General features: G+C 43.9%; 1 protein-coding gene across 2 annotated transcripts; it reads right to left on the minus strand.

Moving 5' to 3' along the window:
- Window positions 1-947: 947 nt before the first annotated feature.
- serinc2l (serine incorporator 2, like) lies at window positions 948-22,172 on the minus strand. 2 transcript variants are annotated; one of them, XM_064945218.1, is made up of 10 exons: window positions 22,092-22,172; window positions 18,732-18,893; window positions 11,053-11,240; window positions 10,429-10,508; window positions 7,177-7,314; window positions 6,611-6,780; window positions 6,353-6,443; window positions 5,722-5,872; window positions 5,171-5,383; window positions 948-4,830 (listed from the first exon to the last, which is right to left on the minus strand). In XM_064945218.1, the coding sequence occupies exons 1-10, from the start codon at window positions 22,128-22,130 to the stop codon at window positions 4,692-4,694; spliced, it is 1,371 nt and encodes a 456-aa protein (XP_064801290.1). In that variant the 5' UTR covers window positions 22,131-22,172; the 3' UTR covers window positions 948-4,691. The 2 variants fall into 2 exon arrangements, with proteins under 2 accessions (XP_064801290.1, XP_064801291.1); XM_064945219.1 differs by lacking the exons at window positions 18,732-18,893; window positions 22,092-22,172 and adding an exon at window positions 11,377-12,966.
- Between the last annotated feature and the right edge of the window lie 1,462 nt (window positions 22,173-23,634).

A 23,634-nucleotide genomic window follows, 5' to 3' on the forward strand; every position in this document is an offset into this window, starting at 1 on the left:
TTGTTAGCTAGAATGCTAACGCTCGTTGACATAGGCTGGAGCAAAAGCTAGCCAAAGAGCCATTTTACTATTTGAAGTCTTTTTTAAGAATAATGCAGTTGATTTGCGATATTATACAGTATATTAAGCAGGACATTCATACGGGACTTAAACTCCAATTATAATCCAAAAGTAGTGTGAAATGCACTCATAAGCAATATGCAGTCTTTTTTGCTGGCATTCTAAACGAACTCCTTGTTCTGCCACCAACTTGCGCGCGTCACTCTTATGCGGAAATGTTTGTAAACACAGAAAGGGGTCTATGGAAACCTGCCTAGTGTCACCCCATACACCTGAAAAGCAACCACCCTTTAAAACTTGAATTCGGGTTAACCAAGCACTCAAGTCATGTGCTTGGCATTCTGTCATGGACATAATCAACATTTCCACAGAGGCCATAACACTCACCGGCCAGACAATTGTCATATTTAAGGCATAGGTTTAACTGAAACTATCAATTCAAAAGGTGGTTTAATTTGAGTAATGCCAAAATAAGTCTTTACATCAAGGTTACCTACTTTTACACAACTGGTACCTAAACACTAAATATTGCATCTTTGGCAGTGTAACTTAGTCCCATGGTTCATCAGAAACGTTCAGGTTGTTTGAAATAACATGATCAATGAATATCAAACAAGTGCAGGTTTGATTCTGTACACGATAAATAGACCCATGGATAGGCTACAGTGAAAAACAAAAAGTTGCAGTGCCCCCTTTTGTCCCCATCCATCCCCAGTGCCTCCTCAGTCTAATCTCTGATTGTGCTGTGATAACCGTGGGGTCCCCTTACAGTAGCAATCTGATGGAAATGCTATCATAATCCCAGAAAATACATAAGATTTCTCCCTCTGGTGAACTTCCCAAAATAAAAGAGACCTTTGGTGTCAATAAGGATCAACAGCATACTGTACAATCAACAACATCCAGAGGACAGGGTTTATTGGTCACATCACGTTCACTGTTCAAGTTTCTCAGAGCACAGGGTAAAGCTCTGAGCAACCTGTCTGTTGATTAGAAAATATCCTTATAACATTTCTGTAGTGTACTGCATGCAGTCTCCTGTGTAGTAAGGGTTCTGATAACAGTATGGAAAACAATATTTAAGGAACTTCAGTTCCACCTAGTGGGCAACATGAGCACTAATCTTACTGCAATTATGAAGAACTTATAGATAGTATACTATAAAGATATTTTTTAATACCTTCATGGGATTATGATGATTTTATTGAAAAAGAGAATTTGCAGATACTCTACCTATATAACCAAACTATGAAATTAGCTGAGACACTTATTTAACACAAAATGTGGAAGCCACGTTAGTGCAGGTTTGAATTTGTATCTACCAGTAGCTCTTTTTGAAATGCATTAATATAAAAAGGCACTCAATGTTGTTCTCAAAAAAACCCTTGATAATTCTTCATTCAATACCGAAGGATCATCACTTGAAATCATGCTTGGGTTAATTCATCTGTGTGGGCAATGAACCATAATACATTATGCTCACATGCAACATATACTGTACAATACACCGAGTTTCCATGACAGACTGACCAGGTGAATCTAACTGAAAGCTATGATCCCGTATTAATGTCACCTGTTAAATCCACTTGGATCCATGTAGATAAAGGGGAGGAGACAGGTTAAATAATGATTTTTAGGCCTTGAGACAATTAAGTCATGGATTGTGTGTGTGCCATTCAGAGGGTGAATGGGCAAGACAAAAGATTGAAGTGCCTTTGAATGGGGTATGGTAATAGGTGCCAGGCGCACCGGTGTCAAGAACTGCAACACTGCTGGGTTTTTCACGCTCAACAGTTTCACCGTGTGTATCAATAATGGTCCACCACCCAAAGGACATCCAGCCAACTGGAATGTTGTAAGCATTGGAGTCAACATGGGTCAGTATCCCTGTGGAAACCTTTCAACACCTTGTAGATTCCGTGCCCTGACGAATTGAGGCTATTCTGAGGGCAAAAAGGTGGGCAACTGTGGGAACGTGTTCTGTACACTTTAATGTTTATCAGAATTTAATTATGGTCTTCAATTTCACTTTTAAACAATCAAATTCAAAATACTCAAATGTTTGTACTGGGTCGGCAGGTAACCTAGTGGTTAGAGTGTTGGGCCAGTAACAAAGATTGCTAGATCGAATCCCCGAGCTGACAAGGTAAAAATCTGTCATTCTGCCCCTGAACAAGGCAGTTAACCCACTGTTCCTAGGCAGTCATTGAAAATAAGAATGTGTTCTTAACTGACTTGCCTAATTAAATAAAGGTTAAATATTGTATTTTTATAATTAGTATAGTTCAGTCAAGATTCTTCAATAGACCACCAATTTAAACATTTCACATCTCTTAAGTACACCAATCTTTTCACCATGAGTGAAACATATTGATCTTATTTCAGTCACATTGGGAAACTTTATATCCATTAAGAGGTAAATAAACTGACATGAAATGTGCAACAACTCATAATTATCAAATTTGAAAGCAATATCCATTGAATTATAACAATTTAAACCATCGAACACCAACATATCGTTCTTGAAATGTATTGTTATAGCGCTGTACACTAATGACTGATTAATTAACTGACTCAGTAACATCATGGCAACATATGGCATTTCTCAGAGCAGAAGTGAGGTTCAGAATCCCACTTCTTCACCTAAAACCCTGTAGACTTCAAGGAAGTTATCCAGCCACAGATTAAGCCTAGCCCGGGATGCAAAAAACCATGGTCAATGGAAAATCTCAATTGAAATATCTTCTTAGTCCAGGACTACGCTTTAAACACCAGCTGTCTGAGGAGCTCACAGATCACTGCACCTCTACATAGCCCATCTGTAAACTGCCCATCCATCTACCTCATCCCCATACTGTATTTATTCATTTATCTTGCTACTTTGCACCCCAGTATCTCTACTTACACATTCATCTTCTGCACATCTACCATTCCAGTGTTTAATTGCTATATTGTAATTACTTCACCACCATGGCCTATTTATTGCCTTAACTCCCTTATCTTACCTCATTTGCACTCACTGTATATAGACTTTGTTTTCTACTGCATTGACTGTATGTTTTGTTTATTCCATGTGTAACTCTGTTGTTGTATGTGTCGAATTGCTATACTTTATCTTGGCCAGGTCGCAGATGCAAATGAGAACTTGTTCTCAACTAGCCTGCCTGGTTAAATAAAGGTGAAATAAAATAATCTGTGTCCGAGAAACTGCTCCCAAGAGCTTGACACTATCGGCTCAGAATACGTCACCTCACTGCAGATACAAGCATGTACTAACACTGACCCATGACTATAGAACACCCAGAAACAGGGCTAGAGATAGAGCAGAAACACAGATGTCTTTAGGGACAGGGCATGGTGTAGCACCAGAGTTAAATGGGCTACGGTTGGGGTTGAGAGCACTGTAGTGTTAAATTCATGTTTTAAGTATCCCTATTTTTCTGTTATTACGGGGCTATCACTCAGTCAATAGTGCGCATGCGCAGGAAGTCTGGTGTTTGATGGACCTAGCCTTGAGTGTAATGGGTACCTTGTAGTGTGTTCATACGGTATAGTAAACTTTGTTAAAATGCAACCTTTTCGTTGTGTCATTTCGAGTTAACATGTAGTACCTTTATCACACTCCTGAGCCAAACCAAGTCTGAGCTGTACTGCCCTGAATATGCATCCACCATAGTTTCTGGAACCGTGCTGGAAAGGATCATGTGAAAATAAAATATCTGAACCAGCACAGTACTTTTCAGGTCGGCCCTACGTGAATCAGGCATAGTTGGGGTAGACAGCTAAGCCTTAGGGTGGGGTAGGTAGGAGGTATTACAATTGACCTCCAGGGTTCAGAAATATGTAGTTAAGAGCAGGGGGTAGGTTGATACTTCACAGTCCAGTGAACATTAAATCAGGATGTGTACATATTACACATGTATATTACTTCAGTAAGAGGGCTCAGAATCAGAGAACCCCACCTGGTTTATCTCCCTCGTCTCTCTTAAAGCTCCAGAACTGCGGGAGCTCAGCCAATGAGGGGAATCCCCAACCTCGGGCACACACTTATGTTGTGAATGTAGTGTAATGTTAAAAAAATAATAATGTATAACTGCCTTAATTTCACTGGACCCCAGGAAGAGTAGCTGCTGCTTTGGCAGCAGCTAATGGGGATCCATAATAAAAACAAATACAATCAACTGGAACCAGGACTACTTTAACAACATGGGAATCCCAACTAATATATTATTGTAAAAGTAAGGTAATAAGCGCCTGTTATCAAGTCTTTGCTATAGTTCACTAATGTGCATTCTGGGACAAACCGATGCTCATCTCAGAAGATTGTGTTAAGAGTTAAGTGCAGTTTTGCATATAGGCAAATAAATTAATTGAATGGCTAAATCAATAAAACATTCTCAGTATGGATATTAAATGCGTCCAATAATACCTAACAATGTAGTGATAACCATACCCCACGCAGCCATGGTAGATAAAAGACCTAACATGTCAAATAAAATAAATCAAAACAAAACAAGATTAAACACACCAACAGAGACCAATGCAAAACTGCTGACTCGTATTTAAAAAATATATATAATAAACTTCCACACAACATCTCACAAGCCCATGGTGACACCATGTGGGGCTGTTCAGCTGAAGTCTCGGTCGGGAAACATGAGAGGGGCGAGCAGGGTCCAGAGGTAGAGGCCCAGGCCCAGCCAACTGGAGCTGATCTTCACCCACACAGCTGGCATACTGCTCTGCATGGCCTGGGTGGTGGTGTCAGGCCTGAGGAATGAAGGGAGAAGGTGTCAGAATAAAGAGTGGGGATCTTTATAGTAGATTTATATCCTTGTCTCACCCCCTTAATTTAGACTGATCTGAAAAAACACAACAGGCCAGAGCAATATGGTGGATTAATGGTGCCTATTAGGGATTTGCTTTCGCAAAGCTTTCACACAAAGGCTATTGAGATTCACCCAAAGAAATATCCCCCCTGATCCCATGGCTTTCAAATTGACAAGGAATACATACACAAGATACAATATTTCTAGGTGTGATATTGGGTAAAATGTTCTAACATTTCTACAGAGCTGTGGCTCTGATGGTCAGCTGTTGCTGTACTTACTGGTACCAGTTGGTGAGTGTCATCATGATGTAGAGGGAGGCCAGGCAGAGGTGGAAGTGGAAGAAGGAGTAGCTGTAGGTGACCCCCTCCTCCTCATTATCCACGGCCCTTCGCACACCGTCCTCCCCTATCTCACCCTCTCCTCCTCCATAACTCCCAACCTCCTCGGTCTGCATCAGCTTGTTCACCTGGGTGTTGCTGGACGAACGGATACTGGAGGAGGGAGTCAAATCAAGCGCATTTCAGACATGGAATGCAACACAATGTGCTTCACAGAAAAAAAATAAGAAAATAAAAACTGAAATATTTACTACACAACAAACATAAGAGGATAAAAAAACAAAAGCATAACAATAAAAACGGACTAAAAAGCACCCTAAGGTAAAGCAAAGCTAGAAAGGTGTGGTCGGAAAGGAAAGAATGGAAAAAGTGAACGAGACAGAGAAAGAAGAGAGAAGGGGAGAGAGAATCTGAGATCTATTAAGATCATAGCATAACAGACAATTCAGTAAGCAGCCATGATATGGATTCAAATTGGAGTAGCTAGCTACCTGGCATAGAGAGTGCAGAAGAGGAAGATGACCAAACCCACAATGCTCTGGGCGTCCCACCACTGCACCTGTCCTGGGGCACTGGTGGGTGTGGGCTCACTGGAGCTGACATTTGACACCAGACTCAGCAGGCTGGGGTTACACTTACGGTCTGAGAGAGACAGACACAGCAAATCAGCCATAGAATGCAGGATCGTTATGGGGAAGAAAAACCCCCACAAAGTGACCTGCAGTCTTGAGGAAGGCAACAGCCAGGGCTCTAAACCAACTACCACAGCAGATATACCAAGTGTCTCTTAATTACAACACTTGAGTGCAGGCTCTTGCAGAGACACCCCAACACCTGTCTGAGCTTATCCACGGACCCACTACAAGCACAAGCCATAAGTAGGACCAGGAGTTTTTCCTGACCATGTGACTTAACAAGAAAACAACTCCAGGCCCTAGTAAATGTAACGAGTTGGGGAAGGTGAGTGAACTACCAAAGTCGGCCAAACTCACCAGTAGGAAACACTCATAGTGCTGCGGTGGTTTGGAAAGTAAAAATAAACAAACTGGAGGGAGAAAGTCAAAATGACAACAATGGCAGAAACTCTGTTGAAACTGGAATGGGAAAGAGGCTGAGACTCACTTGGGTTGTTGGTCATGGCGGACCAGGTGACATACATGGTGTAGAGGGAGATGAGAGAGGCCTGGAGCAAACCAGACTGGGGCTGGGCTTCCTGTGACACACAAAAACATAGGCACTGGTAAACATGCATACACCGTTATCAACAAAAACAGACTAATAAAAGCATTCCCATACCAAACATTGTATCAATTATTACTGGTATAATTGCTAAAACTGCCCTCCTTCTCAAATGAAGGAACAATGAAACCGCCACAATACCTGTACTTTGGGCAGGATGGAGACAATGGAGATGATGACGCTGAAGATGAGGTTGAGGCTGATGAAGACCTTGTGCTCGGTGCAGTCGTTAGGCTGGGTGTAGTATATGTAGAACAGCACCACTGAGGTGAAGGCCAGTGCGTAATGGAGGAAGGTGAACGACAATAAGCCTGAGGGAGAGGGGCAACATGGAGAGGGTCGGTAAAAACAGTCATGTATGACAAACACCCAAAACTCTTCAGATGCATAGAACAAGTATATGTTCTTCTAGAGCAGTAGGGATCTTCAATTATGGTCCTGGAGAGCCACAAAGTGTGCAGGCTTTTGTTCCAGTCCATTACTACTAACACTACATTCAACGTATCAAGGGTTGATGATTGGTTGATTGGCTAGTTAAATCAGGTATTAGTTATATGGCTGGAATAAATGTATGCACACCCTGTGGGTCTCCAGGAGCAGGGTTGAGGAACCCTGCTGCTCTAGAAGAATAAACACAGTCATGGTAGTATAACTTCTTGAGCAGCATTAAGGTACTGTGTCCTCTGGAGAAAGTACTTTAATTCTACCTGCAAACCAGCACTTTGAGTTGCCCTCTTCGGCGTTTCCCACCCATATCTTGTTCCAAGAGTGGGCAAAGTCGATGAGAAGGATAAGCTGGATGACGATGAAGATGAAGGAGCCAACCACGCCAAAGTAAAACCATACTGCCGGAGGAGAAGAGAGGCAGATCAATAAACAAATAAATACAACCAACTTCCTGGAACCCACAGCATGTTGATTGACATCAAGTTTAACTAACACTACAGTATTGTGAGGGGATGAAATGTGAGTTTTCCATAGTTTATAAAAGTATACACCACAAGACCAAAAGTATATGGACACCTGGTCGAACATCTCATTCCAAAATTATGGGCATTGATAAGGAGATGGTCCCCCTCTTCTGGGAAGTCTTTCTACTAAACTAAGCAAAAAAAGAAATGTCCTCTCACTGTCAACTGCCCTTATTTTCAGCAAACTTAACATGTGTAAATATTTGTATGAACATGACAAGATTCAACAACTGAGACATCAACTGAACAAGTTCCACAGACACGTGACGAACAGAAATGGAAAAATGTGTCCCTGAACAAGGGTTGGGGTGGGGGGGGTCAAAAATCAACAGTCAGTATCTGGTGTGGCCACCAGCTGCATTAAGTACTGCACTCCTCGTCATTGACTGCACCAGATTTGCCAGTTCTTGCTGTGAGATGTTACAACACTCTTCCACCAAGGCACGTGCGAGTTCCCGGACAATTCTGGGGGCAATGGCCCTAGCCCTCACCCTCCGATCAAACAGGTCCCAGACGTGCTCAATGGGATTGAGTTCTAGGCTCTTCGGTTGCCATGGCAGAACACTGACATTCCTGTCTTACAAGGAAATCACACACAGAACGAGCAGTATGACTGGTGGCATTGTCATGGAGGGTGATGTCAGGATGAGCCTTCAGGATGGGTACCACATGAGGGAGATGGATGTCTTCCCTGTAACGCACAACGTTGAGATTTCCTGCAATGACAACAAGCTCAGTCCGATGATGCTGTAACACACCGCCACAGACCATGACGGACCCTCCACCTCGATCACGCTTCAGAGTACAGGCCTCGGCTCACTCCGATGATAAACGCGAATCTGACCATCACCCCTGGTGAGACAAAACCGCGACTCGTCAGTGAAGAGTAATTTTTTGCCAGTCCTGTCCAGTGACAGTGGGTTTGTGCCCATAGGCGAAGTTGTTGTCTGTGATGTCTGGTGAGGATCTGGTGTGGCCACCAGCTGCATTACATACTGCAATGCATCTCCTCCTCATGGACTGCACCAATATTTACAACAAGCCTACACACCCTCAGTCCAGCCTCTCTCAGCCTATTGCGGACAGTCTGAGCATTGATGGAGGGATTGTGCATTCCTGGTGTAACTCGGGCAGTTGTTGTTGCCATCCTCACCACAGGTGTAATGTTCGGATGTACCGATCCTGTGCAGGTGTTGTTACACGTGACCTGCCAATGCGAGAACGATCAGCTGTCCGTCCTGTCTTCCTGTAGCGCTGTGTTAGGCGTCTCACAGTACAGACATTGCAATTTATTGCCCTGGCCACATCTGCAGTCCTCATGCCTCCTTTGCAGCATGCCTAAGGCAGGTTCACATAGATGACCAGGGACCCTGGTCATCATTTTTTGTGTTAGAAAGGCCTCTTTTAGTGTCCTAAGTTTTCATAACTGTGACCTTAATTGCCTACCGTCTGTAAGCTGTTAGTGTCTTAACGACTGTTCCACAGGGTTCCTTAGTTGTTTATGGTTCATTGAACAAGCATGGGAAACAGTGTTTAAACCCTTTACAATGAAGATCTGTTAAGGATTTTTACAAATTATCTTTGAAAGATAGGGACATTTCTTTTTTTGTTGAGTTTAGATGTTGAAACATTGTTGCGGGGACTTGCTTCCATTCAGCCACAAGAGCTTTAGTGAGGTCGGGCACTGATGTTAGGCAATTAGGACTGGCTTGCAGTCGGCGTTCCAATTCATCCCAAAGGTGTTTCTGTATGGACCTTGCTTTGTGCACTGGGGCATTGACATGTTACAACAGGAAAGGGCCTTCCCCAAACTGTTGCCACAAAGTTGGAGGCACAGAATCATCTAGAATGTCATTGTATGCTGTAGCGTTAAGAATTTCCTTCACTGGAACTAAGGGTCCCAGCCCGAACCACAAAAAAACAGTCCCAGACCATTATTTATCCTCCGAACTTTACAGTTGGCACTACGCACTGGGTAAGGTAGCGTTCTCCTGGCATCCTCCAAACACAGATTTGTCCATCGGACTGCCAGATGGTGAAGCGTGATTCACCACCCCTCTGTTCCAGAGTTCAATGGCAGCAAGCTTTACAACACAAGAGACCATTTTTTAAATCACTTCAGCATTCGGCGGTCCCGTTCTGTGAGCGTGTGTGGTGTACCACTTCGCAGCTGAGAAGTTGTTGCACCTAGACGTTTCCACTTCACAGTAACACTTACAGTTGACCGGGGCAGCTCGAAGTGCAAAAATTTGACAAACTGACTTGTTGGAAAGGTGGCATGTTGAAAGTCACGGATCTCTTCAGTAAGGACATTGTACCGCTAATGTTTGTCTATGGAGATTGCATGGCAGTGTACTTGATTTTAAACACCTTTCAGCAATGGGTGTGGCTGAAATAGCCTAATCGACTAATTTGAAGGGGTGTCCACATACTTTTGTATATATAGCATATAACAGTGTGATCATTGTGCTTTGTCTATAGGTTCACTTCTGGCATATTCATGGGTAAAATTACTTTCCCTCTCCTACTTTATCAAATGGCTATTAGTGGCTATTATCGAAACCATTATAATTTTCAGCTTGGTAATAAATAGGATAAATAAATGAGGGATGTCCTATTTTAGTTTATATAAACACAGTGCAGTAAACCATGTGCTAGTTCAACAGCATTAAATTGGCTTCTACAATCTTTGATTACTTCCCAGGAATTGGCTATAAGATTAAAATCAGCTTTTGTGAGCCCTCAAATGTAATGTTTTTTATTTGTCTGATTGTGTTTGTTCACAAGAGCATAAACAGCATACTTTACATATAATAACTCAATCACTATAGATTGAGGATCTTTCAGAGGGAAAATGTTTTTCACCGACGCACTGTACCTTGAACATGATAATGTTCCTGCTTTGCTAGTCATTTGCCAATGATTAAGCCAGTACTGTCAGACGTCACTTGACCTTGACAGTCATTTAAAGTTTAATCATCAAAGTACCAGTATGGAAGGTTCCATCCGGGATGAAGAAGGCTCCCACAGTGATGCCAACCAGGATCAGAAACTTAAAGAACCAGAAACTGGGGATAAAACACAGGTTTCACAAAAAAAAGCATAGTACGTCAAAGAAACTGAGTATTTTCACGAGTCTTCTCTAAGAGAAGCCAGTGAACTTGAGCCTGAAAAAGTTACTAAAAGGTCCTATATATGATTTGGACACAACTTATTACAGTACCAACCCAAAATGGGTTGAAATTACATATCAACCGGATTCTGATTGTAATGAGGTCACTTCAAACCATTTTGCCTGCTGGGAAAGCAAGAGGTGAAGGGCATGGTGGTAGAGCGGCAGATAGACTAGCGGTTAAAGGCGAGCCAGCAACCGGAGGAGTGCCAGTTCGAATCCCGGGTCTGGCGGAAAAACTCTGGGGGGGAAGTAAGCTGGAGGGTTGCTGGTATCAAATCCTCAAAATGCCTGCCGATGTGCCCTTAAGCAAGGCGCTTAAGCCACCACAACACCAGTGTTGCAGCCCCCCGCTCCAACCAAAAAGCCGAAGTCAAATTTTGGTTGGACCTTGTGTACAATTGATGAATGAAGTGATCTAAATCTTAATTGGTGCTCACCCATTCTGAATGGCTGCACGCGGGTCTTTGCTGCTCTGGACACGGACCATGATGGCTGAGAAGAGGAAGAAGAAGCAGGTCATGGCGAAGCACATGCGGTACACCGACTTGTAGCCCACAATGACATCACAGTTAAACTGGTTCTCCATGCCTGGTATGGTGCTCGCACCCTGACAGAAGCCTGGGATCTAGAGGGGGAAAGGATAAAAAAGGGCATTTCAATGTCATTTTGAGTAGCGTTTCAAAAAAGACATCATCACAGAAAGTGCTAGAACAATTTTTTGTTTTACTCATAGGAAATAGATTCAGGTGTTATGCTCTTACATGTTGACATTGTCCGACAAATACGCCACACAAACTAGTGATGCACGGGTTGACTCCCAACCCGCAGTCCCCACGGTTATATACACGGGGCAGGCAGGTTTAGGGTCATGAAATGTTGTGTAGATGAAGGGCAGGTGGGTGGAGGTCAGGGCATAAAATATTTTTGGTCCACCAGCCACTGTGGCAGGTAGATTAAAAAAAATCTACCGGCCACTCAGATTTTTCACAAGCCCCCCTAAAAACAAATTGCACTAAAATTACATCAACAAAACACACAAAAAATGAGAATGCTTTGTAATGTTTCTAAAACAAATGTATAACTAGTAAGAAGTAATGTGGTATATTGTTTAATTTAATTTCAGGGTTCGTACAGACAGTGGCAAGTCAAATTCAAGGACTTGAGTACTTTTTTCAAGCAAGGACCATGGATCAAGGACCATCAATTTGTAATAGTTCCTATTACGTAATTGTTTCTCGTCGCCACAAGATCGCAGTATATCGTCACAACCTCATGAAAAAAACTAATTAATATGTATTCATCACGCATTTATGTTCAGTGTACATAATATTAATTTGTTTTTATATTTAAAATGCCTTAATATTTGACAAAATGTTATGTCCCACAGGTTGTCCCAACACAATGACATTAAAGTGAAATCTGACAGTGTAAAAGGCCCTTAGTTGACTCTAAAATGTTATATTCTATACCTATTTGAAGAGAAACAGACCTTGAGCTACCTAGAAAAATCATTTCAATTTTTTCAAATGAACCTTTATTTAACATCTGACTGTAATATCAGTGACTATTTACCAGTTGTACACTCATTCTCCAAGAGTAAGGTTTTTTTTGTTTGGGGGATGTCTGTTGACACGGCATGAGTCGAGGGATGTTAAAGAAATCCCACTGTCAGCGGCGTCTCTCTGCCACTTGCCACTGTAGGACTGGGCTGAGGTAGTTCGTTTTACATCTCGGCCTATGTCGTGGGCGGAGTTTCCCGTTGGACAGAATGGTGAATGAATGCACTGCTAAACAAGGCAAATCCGGGGGTAGCAGGCGACCATAACGAGTAGACATGAATCATTCATGATTCCACTAATTCGCAAAGGTAGGCGTGATTAGAACTCAGATCAAAAAGCCTTCTGAGCATTGATCAATGCAATAATAAGTGGGTAAACGGTAATTAACCAAATAAAAAAGGTGAGTAAACCCTATTTCAAAAATAAAAATATGCGTAAACAGCATTTACCCTTCACTACATCCCTGGTTGGGTCTGGTAAAACCCATTCATAAACATCAATATCCTGCCAGGCAGGATTACATTTAAATTTGCTCGGAATTTTAGCTATCGATGTTACATTTGGCTGCACTTCAGTCAGTTCTGTACCAGTGTGAGTGGAATGAGCAAGCTTGCAAGACGAAAATATTTTTCGTATATTTTTCATATCAACATATTTGATTGTTTTCTGTTCTCCTCTCATTTTAATGCAGGTAATTTTCAAGTACAAATTTGAGACAATGTCAGATTTTCAAGGTATTCCAGTACTTGAATTTCGGGATGCCAAATTCATTAAGCACCTTGTGCGAACACTGACATTTTTAACCAAAATATCACAGATGAGACAAAAAAAATGTCAGGGTTCACACAAGGTGCTTAAAGTACTTGAATTTCACACGCTGAAAATTAAGCACTGGTCATACCATGAAAATCAGACATTTTCCTCAAATTGGTACTTGAAAAGTACTTGAATTCAAATCAGTGCCAGTTCACCGTGGTAGCCGACTCTAATCATGTTTGTGTCTGAGATTGAGTCTGACTAGTAGAAGAAGCATTGTATTCTCTTCCCTAGCAGTTGAAACTCAAACATAGGTTGTTTTTCTATCTTGTGAACAAAACAATGTATACTAAACAAAAATATAAAACACAACATATGTTGTGTTAGTCCCATGTTTCATGAGCTGAAATAAAAGATCCCAGAAATGTTTTATACAGACAATAAGCTTATTTCTCTCTAATGTTTTGACCAAATTTCTTTACAGCCCTGTTAGTGAGCATTTCTCCTTTGCCAAGATATCCAGGTGTGGCATATCAAGAAAATGATTAACCTCTATGGGATAGGTCCCCCCCCCCGCGGGACAGTTGAGCTAACTTAGGTTGTAAGTAACAAACAAAAAAATCCCAGGACATAGATATATCTGATATGGGCAGAACAGTTAGATTAACAAGAATTTAAGTTCACTGTCCAATTGACAGTAGCTATTACAGTGAAAGAATACCAAAAAAGTGCATGTTTTTTCTTTGTATTATCTTTTACCAGATCTAATGTCTTATATTCTCCGACATTAACTTCACATTTCCACAAACTTCAAAGTGTTTCCTCTCAAATGGTATAAAGAATATTCATATTGCTGCTTCAGGTCCTGACTACTGGCAGTTAGATTTGGGTATGTCATTTCAGGCGAAAATTGAAAGGGGAAAAAAAGGGACGGATCCTTAAACAGCATGATCATTACACAGGTGCACCTTATGCTGTGGACAATGAAAGGCCAATAAAATGTGCAGTTTCGTCACAGAACACCACAGATGTCTCAAGTTGAGGGAGAGTGCAATTGACATGCTGACTGGAAGAATGTCCACCAGAGCTGTTGCCAGATAATTTAATGTTAATTTCTCTACCATAAGTCGCCTCTGTCATTTTAGAGAATTTGGCAGTACTTCCAACCGGCCTCACAACTGCAGACCGTGTGTAACCACGCCAGCCCAGCACTTCCATATCTGGCTTCTTCACCTGCAGGATAATCTGAGGGGGTGCTGAGGAGTATTTCTGTCTGTAATAATTTTCATTTCACTTCATTACAGTACAACGGTTTGATTTATTTGATCGTAGCTAGCTAGCTACATAGCCGTCTTTGTATCTAAGACAATTGTGTAGTCTAGAGCGATTTTCTAGGTTAGCTAGCCAGCTATTGTCGTTCTTTTAACGTAACGTAACGTAATCAACACTGCTAGCTAGCCAGCTAGCCCCCGAATAGCAGCACTGTAGAAACTATTACACTCGACGGAACGACTTGATTAGTGTAGTGTCAACAACGCAGCCACTGCCAGCTAGCCTACAAAGTCAACAACGCAGCCACTGCCAGCTAGCCTACTCCAGCAGTACTGTATCATTTCAATCATTCTAGTCAATAAGATTCTTGCTACGTAAGCTTAACTTTCTGAACATTCGAGACGTGTAGTCCACTTGTCATTCCAATCTCCTTTGCATTAGCGTAGCCTCTTCTGTAGCCTGTCAACTATGTGTCTATCTATCCCTGTTCTCTCCTCTCTGCACAGACCATACAAACGCTCCACACCGCGTGGCCGCGGCCACCCTAATCTGGTGGTCCCAGCGCGCACGACCCACGTGGAGTTCCAGGTCTCCGGTAGCCTCTGGAACTGCCGATCTGCGGCCAACAAGGCAGAGTTCATCTCAGCCTATGCCTCCCTCCAGTCCCTCGACTTCTTGGCACTGACGGAAACATGGATCACCACAGATAACACTGCTACTCCTACTGCTCTCTCTTCGTCCGCCCACGTGTTCTCGCACACCCCGAGAGCTTCTGGTCAGCGGGATGGTGGCACCGGGATCCTCATCTCTCCCAAGTGGTCATTCTCTCTTTCTCCCCTTACCCATCTGTCTATCGCCTCCTTTGAATTCCATGCTGTCACAGTTACCAGCCCTTTCAGGCTTAACATCCTTATCATTTATCGCCCTCCAGGTTCCCTCGGAGAGTTCATCAATGAGCTTGATGCCTTGATAAGCTCCTTTCCTGAGGACGGCTCACCTCTCACAGTCCTGGGCGACTTTAACCTCCCCACGTCTACCTTTGACTCATTCCTCTCTGCCTCCTTCTTTCCACTCCTCTCCTCTTTTGACCTCACCCTCTCACCTTCCCCCCTACTCACAAGGCAGGCAATACGCTCGACCTCATCTTTACTAGATGCTGTTCTTCCACTAACCTCATTGCAACTCCCCTCCAAGTCTCCGACCACTACCTTGTATCCTTTTCCCTCTCGCTCTCATCCAACACTTCCCACACTGCCCCTACTCGGATGGTATCGCGCCGTCCCAACCTTCGCTCTCTCTCCCCCGCTACTCTCTCCTCTTCCATCCTATCATCTCTTCCCTCTGCTCATACCTTCTCCAACCTATCTCCTGATTCTGCCTCCTCAACCCTCCTCTCTTCCCTTTCTGCATCCTTTGACTCTCTATGTCCCCTATCCTCCAGGCCGGCTCGGTCCTCCCCTCCCGCTCCGTGGCTCGACGACTCATTGCGAGCTCACAGAACAGTGCTCCGGGCAGCCGAGCGGAAATGGAGGAAAACTCGCCTCCCTGCGGACCTGGCATCCTTTCACTCCCTCCTCTCTACATTTTCCTCCTCTGTCTCTGCTGCTAAAGCCACTTTCTTCCATTCTAAATTCCAAGCATCTGCCTCTAACCCTAGGAAGCTCTTTGCCACCTTCTCCTCACCTCCTGAATCCTACTCCCCCTCCCCCCCCCCCCTCCTCCCTCTCTGCAGATGACTTCGTCAACCATTTTGAAAAGAAGGTCGACGACATCCGATCCTCGTTTGCTAAGTCAAACGACACCGCTGGTTCTGATCACACTGCCCTACCCTGTGCTCTGACCTCTTTCTCCCCTCTCTCTCCAGATGAAATCTCGCTTCTTGTGACGGCCGGCCGCCCAACAACCTGCCCGCTTGACCCTATCCCCTCCTCTCTTCTCCAGACCATTTCCGGAAACCTTCTCCCTTACCTCACCTCGCTCATCAACTCATCCCTGACCACTGGCTACGTCCCTTCCGTCTTCAAGAGAGCGAGAGTTGCACCCCTTCTGAAAAAACGTACACTCGATCCCTCCGATGTCAACAACTACAGACCAGTATCCCTTCTTTCTTTTCTCTCCAAAACTCTTGAATGTGCCGTCCTTGGCCAGCTCTCCCGCTATCTCTCTCAGAATGACCTTCTTGATCCAAATCAGTCAGGTTTCAAGACTAGTCATTCAACTGAGACTGCTCTTCTCTGTATCACGGAGGCGCTCCGCACTGCTAAAGCTAACTCTCTCTCCTCTGCTCTCATCCTTCTAGACCTATCGGCTGCCTTCGATACTGTGAACCATCAGATCCTCCTCTCCACCCTCTCCGAGTTGGGCATCTCCGGCGCGGCCCACGCTTGGATTGCGTCCTACCTGACAGGTCGCTCCTACCAGGTGGCGTGGCGAGAATCTGTCTCCTCGCCACGCGCTCTCACCACTGGTGTCCCCCAGGGCTCTGTTCTAGGCCCTCTCCTATTCTCGCTATACACCAAGTCACTTGGCTCTGTCATAACCTCACATGGTCTCTCCTATCATTGCTATGCAGACGACACACAATTAATCTTCTCCTTTCCCCCTTCTGATGGCCAGCTGGCGAATCGCATCTCTGCATGTCTGGCAGACATATCAGTGTGGATGACGGATCACCACCTCAAGCTGAACCTCGGCAAGACGGAGCTGCTCTTCCTCCCGGGGAAGGACTGCCCGTTCCATGACCTCGCCATCACGGTTGACAACTCCATTGTGTCCTCCTCCCAGAGCGCTAAGAACCTTGGCGTGATCCTGGACAACACCCTGTCGTTCTCAACTAACATCAAGGCGGTGGCCCGTTCCTGTAGGTTCATGCTCTACAACATCCGCAGAGTACGACCCTGCCTCACACAGGAAGCGGCGCAGGTCCTAATCCAGGCACTTGTCATCTCCCGTCTGGATTACTGCAACTCGCTGTTGGCTGGGCTCCCTGCCTGTGCCATTAAACCCCTACAACTCATCCAGAACGCCGCAGCCCGTCTGGTGTTCAACCTTCCCAAGTTCTCTCACGTCACCCCGCTCCTCCGCTCTCTCCACTGGCTTCCAGTTGAAGCTCGCATCCGCTACAAGACCATGGTGCTTGCCTACGGAGCTGTGAGGGGAACGGCACCGCAGTACCTCCAGGCTCTGATCAGGCCCTACACCCAAACTAGGGCACTGCGTTCATCCACCTCTGGCCTGCTCGCCTCCCTACCACTGAGGAAGTACAGTTCCCGCTCAGCCCAGTCAAAACTGTTCGCTGCTCTGGCCCCCCAATGGTGGAACAAACTCCCTCACGACGCCAGGACAGTGGAGTCAATCACCACCTTCCGGAGACACCTGAAACCCCACCTCTTCAAGGAATACCTAGGATAGGATAAAGTAATCCTTCTCACCCCCCTTAAATGATTTAGATGCACTATTGTAAAGTGGCTGTTCCACTGGATGTCAGAAGGTGAATTCACCAATTTGTAAGTCGCTCTGGATAAGAGCGTCTGCTAAATGACTTAAATGTAAAATGTAATGTAAATAAAGCCCTTTAGTGGGGAATAACTCATTCTGAGTGGGTGAGCCTGGCTACCAAGTGGGTGGGCCAATTCCCTCCCAGGCCCACCCATGACTGCGCCTTGCCCAGTCATGTGAAATCCATATATTAGGGCATAATGAATTCAGCTAGGCACTGTTGCAGCGCAATGTGGAATAGGCTATTTAGGATTTGTGATTCTTTGACTTTGTGCGATTCATTTACAAGCTATGAAACAAAACAGTAGACATGCTTGAAAACAGCTACTGCAGAATTCATTTTACTATAAATGTGCTCATACTTACTATTTTTATTCACAAATGCGAGTGAAATGCTCACACTGTTGAACCCCGACCACCCGCCAACATGGCTAGTGAAAGACATCTTACCCGCCAATGCCAAAATCTACCGGCATTTGGCAGGTGTAGATTTTAGATTGAAGTGTCCATTCTATAATTTATGACATTATTCTGGTCTAATTAGACAAGTTCACTTACAAATAACCTACCAAAATGTTGGAAATTATAAGCAGAAACATATCTAAATTAGGAAGAAAATAAATTCTGCACCCCGTCAAAAATCGTTACACCATCTTGGACTGTAGCCTAAGCGCATTTTCGATATTTGCAGGATAGGGTCAGATGCGGGCCTCAAACTTTCACTTGATCGCATATAGTTGGGTGGTTACGGATGGCTTATTGGCAATTGCGGATCGATTATCACTAAAGTCCCTGGTTAGAATCCAGGCTGAATCACATCCGATCGTGATTGGGAGTCCCATAGGGCAGCGCACAATTGGCCCAGCGTCATCCGGGTTTGGTCGGGGTAGGCCGTCATTGTAAATAAGAATTTGTTCTTAAAACTGACTTGCCTAGTTAAATAAAGGTTAAATTAAAAAATGTAATGTGTAATTGCAGGCAGGTGCAGTTGAACAAACAGCACCACTAACACACTGACAGGAGTGTAATACTTTTTGAAGCTGTGCCTCCATGCCAGGGAGGATCATGATGACAGATACCAGGGTCCCTAGGAGTAGAAAGAAGGAGAACACCAGCCGGGTGACGGTGGAGTTTCTGGAGGAGGGACAACAGCCACATAGCAGACACGGAGCGGAGCCACACAGACAGGAGGCCTAGTGGAGAAAAAAGTGAGAAAGGAGAGCACACATTGAACAGTAACCTGGTGGAGGTTCCAGAATGAATACATCTGCACAACATTGTTAGTCACTTGTTTTATGAACAGATTGTATGCTAATGCAACAAGCAACAAGACAAAATTATACATGGGATCATATAGCAGGATTGAAGGAGGAAGTCACTCCAATCCAAGATGGCATAGCAGTCGGATGTGTGTTTGTCTTGTCCCGTGTTAATTGAGTCAGTAAATAGTCTGTTTTTCGTATATATTTAAGATGCAAAAAATGATGCCCTCAAATCTCACACAAATTATCAAGGAACCTACGAGGTACAACCCTAAATCAGTACACATGGGCACCCTCATAGATATCATCCTGACCAATTTGCTTTCCAAATACACCTGTCTTCTACCAGGTCTCAGCAATCACTGCCTGCGCCCGTAATGGATCCGTGGTCAAACAACCACCCCTCATCACTGTCAAACGCTCCCTAAATTCTAATCAACCTGGCCCGGGTATCCTGGAAGGATATTGACCTCATCCCGTCAGTAGAGGATGGCTGGTTGTTCTTTGAAAGTGCTTTCCTCACCATAGAAAGAAGCATGCCCCATTCAAAAAATGTAGAACTAAGAACAGATATAGCCCCTGGTTCTCTCCTGACTTGACTGAAAAGCACAAAAACATCCTGTGGCATACTGCAATAGCATTGAATAGCCCCCACGATATGCAACTTTTCAGGGAAGTCAGGAACCAATAAACACGGTCAGCAAAGCAAAGGCGAGCTTTTTCAAACAGAAATTTGCATTCTGTAGCACTAATTCCAAAATGTTTTGGGACACTAAAGTCCATGGAGAATAAGAGCACCTCCTCCGAGCTGCCCACTGCACCTCAGGCGAGGAAACACTGCCACCACCGATAAATTTACAATAATCGAGAATTTCAAGCAGCATTTTTCTACGGCCGGCTATGCTTTCCACCTGGCTACCCCTACCCCAGCCAACAGCTCAGCACCCCCTGCAGCAACTTGCACAAGCCCCCCCCCCCCACACTTCTTCACTCAAATCCAAATAGCTGATGTTCTGAAAGAGCTGCAAAATCTGGACCCTACAAATCAGCTGGGCTAGACAATCTGGACCCTCTCCTAAATTATCTGCCGCAATTGTTGCAACCCCTATTATTAGCCTGTTCAACCTCTCTTTTGTATCGTCTGAGATCCCCAAAGATTGGAAAGCTGCCGAGGTCATCGAAAGGGGGAGACACTCTAGACCCAAACTGTTACAGATCTATATCTATCCTGCCCTGCCTATCTAAAGTCTTCGAAAGCCAAGTTAACAAACAGATCACAGACCATTTCGAATTCCACCGTACCTTCTCCACTATGCAATCTGGTATCAAAGGTGGTCAGGGGTGCACCTCAGCCACGCTCAAGGTCCTAAACGATATCATAACCACCATAGATAAAAGATAGTACTGTGCAGCAGTCTTCATCAACCTGGCCAAAGCTTTCGACTCTGCCAATCATTGCATTCTTATCGGCAGACTCAACAGCCTTGGTTTGTCAAATCACTGCCTCGCCTGGTTCACCAACTACTTCTCAGATAGAGTTCAGCGTGTCAAATCGGAGGGCCTGTTGTCCGGACCTCTGGCAGACTGTATACATCTGGCCCTTCTTTGGACACTTAAACCTCCAAACGAGCTTCAATGCCATACAACTCTCCTTCAGTGACCTCGAACTGCTCTTAAATGCTAGTAAAACTAAATGCATGCTCTTCAACCAATCGCTGCCAGCACCTGCCCGACCGACAAGCATCACTACTCTGGACAGTTCTGACTTAGAATATGTGGACAACTACAAATACCTAGGTGTCTGGCTAGACTGTAAACTCTCCTTCCAGACTCACATTAAGCATTTCCAATCCAAAATTAAATCTAGAATCGGCTTCCTATTTTGCAACAAATCCTCCTTCACTCATACTGCCATACATACCCTCGTAAAACTGACTATCCTACCGATCCTTGACTTCGGCGATGTCATTTACAAAATAGCCTCCAACACTCTACTCAGCAAATTGGATGTAGTCGATCACAGTGCCATCCGTTTTGTCACTAAAGCCCCATATACTACCCACCACTGCAACCTGTATGCTCTCATTGCCTGGCCCTCACTACATATCCGTCGCCAAAGCCAATGGCTCGAGGTCATCTGTAAGTCTTTGCTAGGTAAAGGACCGCATTATCTCAACTCACTGGTCACCATATCAACACCCACCCATAGCATGCGCTCCAGCAGGTATATTTCACTGGTCATCCCCAAAGCCAACACCTCATTAGGCCGCCTTTCCTTCCAGTTCTCTGCTGCCAATGAATGGAACGAATTGCAAAAGTCACTGAAGCTGGAGATTTAGATCTCCCTCACTAACTATAAGCATCAGCCGCCAGAGCAGCTTACCGATCACTGCACCTAACACAGCCCATCTGTAAACAGCCCACCCAACTACCTCATCCCCATATTGTTCTTTTTTTTGCTCTTTCTCACCCCAGTATCTCTACTTGCACATCATCATCATCATCATCTGTGCATCTATCACTACAGTGTTGATGCTAAATTGTAATTATTTTGCCACTATAGCCTATTTATTGCCTTACCTCACAAATCTAACTACATTTACACGCTGTATATAGATTTTGTTATTGTTCTATTGACTGTATGTTTGTCTATCCCATATGTAACTCTGTTGTTTTTTCGCACTGTTTTGCTTGATCTTGGCCAGATCGCAGTTGTATTTGAGAACTTGTTTTCAACTGGTCTCCCTGGTGAAATAAATTTAAATTAAAAAAAAAAAAAAAACATTATGAGACAGAAACTATGGAGCCTATGGATTAAACTGAAGGCGAATAATCTAAACATTACTAGGTAATGGTAAATGAAGCTAAAGAATAGTTATCTTCGTATTTATGCCAGCAAGCAAACATGTCTAGCCTGCTATAGGACCAGAATATGGGTTTACAGGAGACCTTGAATATGGCGATAAAGGAGAAGCGCCATAGTCAACGTCTCCTGTAAAACCAGATTCGGCTTTCGCTAGCGATAAGACGTTCTAGCTTGCTAACACCGTTGACCAATTGCTTGCTAGCTAACCCCGATGTCTCAAACACAGAAACGGCAGCATGAAAGGATTTTGTTGTGCTACTTACACAGCTAGCAAGGGAGCACAAGGCCATGCAAGCCCCCATTTTCTAAGCGATGTCCTCTTCTTCTCTGGTATTATGGCGGTCCTCAAACAAATGTTAAAGGTGCATGCCGCCACCTACTGTACGGGTAGTGAACGAAAGAAAATCCATTGCTGGGAAAGGGGAAAAAAACATTCATAATACAATACAAAGATGTAATACATCAGCAGGGGTTTCAGCCATTACATTCACCACGTATTAACGTTTAGAAATGTCAATCATTTCTTTCTAAACAGTTTTCTAAACATGCTATTATGCCCCCCTTAAAAAATATTGCAGTTTTGAAACTGCAGTAAAAGTGCAGTAACTGAAGTCCACTGTGGTATTTTAGATGCAGCAATTGCAGCATACTGCACTCTAACGACAGTTATACTACACTCTGACTGCATTTCGTGTGTGTGTAAGGGCCTTATATTTCATGTCAGCGAGAAATAAGCTTAAATAAATAGAAAAATACACTTATTGTAGCAGTTTTGCACAGATCCATACACTGTGTGTTCTAGGTGACCCCAGTTGGCGAACTACAGCTCCTCCCCAATTAACTTACACATAGGTGTTCGGAGCACACTAGATAGCTAATTAGCATAGGTGGTGGCCTATGTCTTCCATCTGTCTTCCATAAACCAGCGCTGCAACATGGAGATAATGGCAGTGTGGGAACACTAACCTTAAACCAATTAAGGTGTGTAGTAATATACCTTTAGTTTTTTGAAAATTACTTCTCGCTGATATGAAAGATACTTTCCTTATGTTTCCAAAACAGTAATGCAAGCGATGCATGCTATTGTTTAGAGCAAGTGTTGGGGCTCTTAACGAAACTCCCCCAGTCAGAAGATCCTATGACAATAGGTGCTATAGTAATTAGAGTCTTTGAATGGCATAGTCAGTACCCTGTTGGCAGTAACATTTACCGGTGTCTCTAATCCAACTACCATGATTTCTTCAACGTTACTCCCTTCTTCCACTCTGAAAATGGATTCCAGAGGCTCCGTAAGGAGGGTGTGACAAAATTGCGGCGCCTCTGGAGGCTTGCAGAGGCCAAATCAAGTTCTATACCACAGCGCCTCCAAAATGTTGTAAAAGGCTCTACATGGTCAATCCGACAGCATTTACTGTGATGCGGCCTTGCAGAAGTCAGATCATTCATACTTCTTGCGCTTCTGGGAGCTGTCATAATGCATCCAATTAAATTGGTCTGCACTGCACCACTCAAAGTGATTCAGGGCTAATCCCTATAGCCATCCAGCTAATTATAAACAGCTGGCTAAATGAAAAAACAACACCTACCTCTTCTGAGATGTTGGAGTCCGTTTCCCGGTGCTTGACATAGGAGCTCAGCCAAGATAGCATGAAGTAAAAAATCTCCATCCCAAATATCCCCGGCAGTGTAGCCTAGTGGTTAGAGCATTGGTTAGAGCATTGGACTAGTAACCGAAAGGTTGCAAGTTCAAATCCCCGAGCTGACAAGGTACAAAATCTGTTGTTCTGCCCCTGAACAGGACGTCAT

This window comes from Oncorhynchus masou, chromosome 29 (assembly GCF_036934945.1).
Source record: "Oncorhynchus masou masou isolate Uvic2021 chromosome 29, UVic_Omas_1.1, whole genome shotgun sequence".
NCBI classification, from domain to species: domain Eukaryota; kingdom Metazoa; phylum Chordata; class Actinopteri; order Salmoniformes; family Salmonidae; genus Oncorhynchus; species Oncorhynchus masou.

What these genes read in the sequence shown, in the direction of transcription:
- serinc2l (XM_064945218.1), bottom strand. Translation starts at nt 22,130, where the DNA reads ATGGGGGCTTGCATGGCCTTGTGCTCCCTTGCTAGCTGT. An exon ending in GGATGGAACCTTCCATACTG is followed by an intron (nt 7,315 to 10,428) that starts GTACTTTGATGA and finishes CTCCTCCGGCAG; the next exon opens with TATGGTTTTACTTTGGCGTG. An exon ending in CCATCCTGCCCAAAGTACAG is followed by an intron (nt 6,444 to 6,610) that starts GTATTGTGGCGG and finishes TGTGTGTCACAG; the next exon opens with GAAGCCCAGCCCCAGTCTGG.